The 4,533-nt window shown below is 33.4% G+C and overlaps 1 protein-coding gene across 1 annotated transcript; it reads right to left on the bottom strand.

The window, feature by feature from the left end:
* Window positions 1–662: 662 nt before the first annotated feature.
* LOC132708207 (uncharacterized) lies at window positions 663–1,163 on the bottom strand. Its single transcript, XM_060680383.1, has one exon. It carries the CDS (start codon window positions 1,161–1,163, stop codon window positions 663–665), a length of 501 nt encoding a protein of 166 aa, XP_060536366.1.
* Window positions 1,164–4,533: the final 3,370 nt, after the last annotated feature.

Genomic DNA, 4,533 nt, shown 5'->3' with positions numbered 1-4,533 from the left:
TAAAATTATGTACTACTGCAACCTTGTAGGTATTAAGAAATTAATATTTCTAAACCTTTTTTGACAAGGCTATAAAAAAAACGCAAAAAAGACTGTATCTCCAAAATGAACCTTCCACGGATACATCTTTATTTTAGGTTTCAATATTAGCTGACTAGCTGCTGGCTACAAAAAAACCCTCAATATGAACACTCTGCTAAACGCAAGCATTGTACTTTAGTCACGGTTTTGGGAGCGATGGTATGTTTTCGATATGGTGCCATCTTGACGTTTCTCGCGTTTATCATAATTGTTCCATAATATACTATTTTGGGCGTCTACACTACTTAACCTTCGTCCTACTGCTGTCAAAAAGTGACGCAGAACACCATGTGGGGTACAATTGTACCCCACTCTAATTTGAACGCTTTGTGACATTTTTTGCGACAATTATCGTAGATATACAGTGTAACAACAAAATTAAATACTTAATGTAAGTAATATAATTATAACGAAAAAGTTGAACAAAATAAACAAGTCTCAAAAATGCTAAAAAAGAAAGTTAGAAGAACTCCTCTACTCATATTAATTCTTACGTTTTTCCATACATAATCTGCAAATTATCTGTTTACACTATGGTCAGTGCATGTAAATTTTTTGCAGTCGTAACATTGTTGCCTGGACTAGCGATCGTTCTTTCTATTGCACAAATAACATCGTCCAGAAACAGGTCGTTCAGGTTCTTCGTAATGGATTTCATGCTGCTTTTCCAATTCTGGAAACATTTCTAGCACATATGATTGGACACTGTTGGGAATTCTTGGTTCTGTTTTAAATCTTCTTATGACATTTTCCCTAATCAATGACTCTCCTAAGTCCAAAAGAAATTTGCTTCTGCTGTTTTTGCTTTTTGATTTTTCGTCTGGAAATTTTGCACTCAATGATATAAATGCATTTAGTGCCGCGACGTCTAATAGCTGTCCAAAAATGGCCATCTGCCATCTATTACTAATTCGACGAGCCGAATTGTCTTTTACCATTTTATCGGTAGTATCTACAGCACCTTTTGTTTTATTATAATGAAGTATTATGTCAGGCTTGTACATCGTAGACGACATAAGGACAGCCTTATTCTTGCTAGGCACATAGGACACAATTGTATGTTGTTTCCGAAAACCAAACATTGACGAAAAAAATGGGTTTATAAGATTTTGGCAAGAGTTCTTCGGGAATATAAGATTTATTTTTTGTAATGTTTCGCAGTCATTTGTTTCTCTAATAGTCTAGTCTGCTATGGACAAACTTGTAAAGAATTTATCTGTGGTTATGCCATATTCGGTTCCTAGATCTCCGTCAAGAACTAAGACGACTCTTTTCTGCTGTATTATTAATTTTTCCCAAGTACGGTTACATATTTATAGTGTATGAATTTTCACTATCTGCTGCCGCCCAAATTTGCACCATATTTATCTGATTCACTTTTCATATAAACAACGACCTCTAAATCCAACTAGGTGCTCATATGGCTTCCGGTATTATAACACCTTTTGAAATTGTCCACAAATATGTTAAAAACTTCTCTTACCGGTGCAAGCTTATCAATTTTTTTTCTGACTTCCCTTGTTTTTGGATCATCAAAACGAAAAAAACTCGTCAACAATTGAAAACGTGAGCGAGACATAGTTGCAGGAATAACTGGTCTAGTGTAACCTCTCTTAATACACCACAACATTACTATCGGTTCTTTTGAAGCTTGAAGGGCACCTAAGATCAAAATGTATGCAATGTACGCTTTTATTTCAACAACATCTGTTTATTTCTATGTGCGTTGTAGAGGTTGTGTTTGATTTGGGTGTTTTTCATTCGCAAGTTGGAAAGTCTGAAAAATTGGACAGGGATGGGTATTATTAGTGAATAATGCCATATATAATTCGATAACTTTACCTGTTCTACCTTATCATTAGTATGCCGGGCAATTATTTCTATAATTTCGTCTGTCAGAAACAGTCTATGCGAATCAAGTTTTGAGGCAATATTGATACTGTGTTGATTTAGTCCAGACTTTTTCCTAATTATATTTGCAACTGTTCGTTGTTTTTGTCTAAGTGGCATTTTACACCATTTTGTGTTATCTTTGGTCCGATAAGATAATCTACCTTTTTCTAAGATTTCTTAACTATCGTCAGTCGCTATTGCACTGCCCACAGCACCACTGTCATTTTCTTCTACTGTAATCACATCTTCAGACACTATTTCACTCATTAGAGCACCACCGTTATTTATTTCTTCTATGATATCATCTTCAGAATCTATCATTTCTGACACCAGCTGATATTTACTGTATTGCGCATGACCGTGACTAATCAAAATGAGTATTTTGGCATACGATACGGGGTATAAGTGTACCCCGGTATGTACCAATAAAAAATAATTTTTATGTTGCACGTCATAACTAAAATATACAGAAAATGAATCTGTAAATAGTAAATGACAATAAATAAAATTTTCAGGGAAACTTCCACAGGCTACTGTAATAATTTTTTTTTACAAAACTTCTGGATTCCTCCTGCGTCGGTTTTTGCCGAGTCGAAATTGCTGGCATTGCAGGTACAGAGTAAAATACGAGCCAGTTTCAGACAAGCTCTGAAGAAGCCAACAAGATGTCGATTTTTGGCTAAACAAAAATTTTTTACACATTTTACGATGGTTACAAAAAAGACTCCAAGAGTTTATTTGCGCTTTTAAAACTACGTTTTCGGTTTTCCAACTTCCAGATAGCAGCTTTCTTGGCGACTGTGAATGGAAGAGTCGTCTACACAGACCTTTGAATATAAAAATGGTGAGATAATACTAATTATACCCGTAAAACTCGGACGAAATCTCACAAAGGGGCGAAGTTTCGTTTGAAATGTCATTAAATTGTCTGAGAGAATTTAAGCCCCATTTCAAAGCTGTAAAACAACTAAAGCACTTTAAAAGCTTTAAGTAAAAAAGCGAGCCTTTGAAAGAAAAACCTTGATGTCTGCATGCAAATAAATTGTCTTGAACAAACAACGTTTTATAGGATGGGATTTGCTTACTCCGCTGGAAACTGCAGAACGCCAACAAAAGAAAACAATGTAAAGGAAGCCACGGTGTTTTGCGGGAGGCGTTGCCTGAAATTACGTCGTACACATTATTTTATGGATTTACGTCCCCAAGGATCGCGTTACTGACTCACCAAGGATGGCAGAATTTTTAAATCACCCTAGATGACTCAATACGGGGTGTTCCTTATGGAGTGTCAATCCTGAATTTAAAAAAAAATCTAAAATGAGAAGTAAAACAACGAGTTAATGTACCATTATTAACAGCAAATCCCCCCAAATTCAAATTACAATAGAGTTTCCTAAATAGGGAATAGCTGAGATGAAATTAGTAATAACAGTAGCCATTCAGAAAGATATTTGACCTCAAGGTAAAACGTAAACTAAAAAAGCTCTTAATATAGATAATAAAAAATTTGTCAAATAGTAAATATGGATATACATACAAATGAAGAATGTCGAAGCTCTATTAGCTTGAAGAGTTCGAATTAATCATTCAAAGTTAATTTCACGACAAATGATTCTTACCCTATTGAATTCAGTATTAGTATAATAATGTATAGCTAAAAATAGTCCAGCAATAATTTGAACTATAAGGAAAATTCCAAGGAGACTTCCAAAGTTTCATAGAGAAGAAATATTAGAGGGAGTGCATTAATAAAAACTTTAATTAAATAAATGGTTAGATTTTCGATAAGGCGAATTTGTCATTAAAATATTTTACGTAAGGACCCAAAGTTCTTTATAGAGATTGTTACTTCAGCAATCACAGCTAATGCTGTGCTATGTTTCTTAATACGAGAGAGTAATAAAATGTAAATTTGCAATGGCAGGAGTCATTCAACAGGGTGAAAAATTTAAAGGTTATATCGTTTTCTATTTCAGTTTTTAAGACACCTCAAATCGTTTTGAAATTAGTGTCAAACAAATTTGCACACAATAGAAAGATAAGTTTGGTCAAAGAAACTAATATGACGCCAGCGTGATAACAGGTATTTTATTCGAATAATAAATATCAACTAAATTGATTATTTACATGACTATAATTATAAATTTGGTGGGATAATTGAGATGAAGATCAAGTAATCAAAAACTAAGAAGAAGAAAAAGAAGCACCAAGAATAATATGGAAATAAATATAGATTTTTTTTTAAAATCTACTATTTCAAATTGCACTACGTCAACATGTTCCGACTAGTCAGATGAATTATAGCCGTTTTAGAAATAATAGTTATATGAAATATTATACAATAATAAAAAATAATAAAAGACTCTACAGTGTTTGTGAAGCAGATTTCCTTCTGTTTTTAAGTTAAGCAATTTTCTGTTTTGAGTTTGAGTCGAAAATTCATTTTCTTTAAAGTTTTCCACCATTTCTTCTTACCCATGGATGCAATGAAGAGCTTTCACTGCATTTAGATTAATAATTTTTTCATTTTTAGAAAGCCCAGTTTTACAATTTAATAAT

This window comes from Cylas formicarius, unplaced genomic scaffold (assembly GCF_029955315.1).
Source record: "Cylas formicarius isolate icCylForm1 unplaced genomic scaffold, icCylForm1.1 PGA_scaffold_10__41_contigs__length_53128322, whole genome shotgun sequence".
NCBI classification, from domain to species: domain Eukaryota; kingdom Metazoa; phylum Arthropoda; class Insecta; order Coleoptera; family Brentidae; genus Cylas; species Cylas formicarius.
This window is presented reverse-complemented; position numbering and strand designations above follow the sequence as displayed.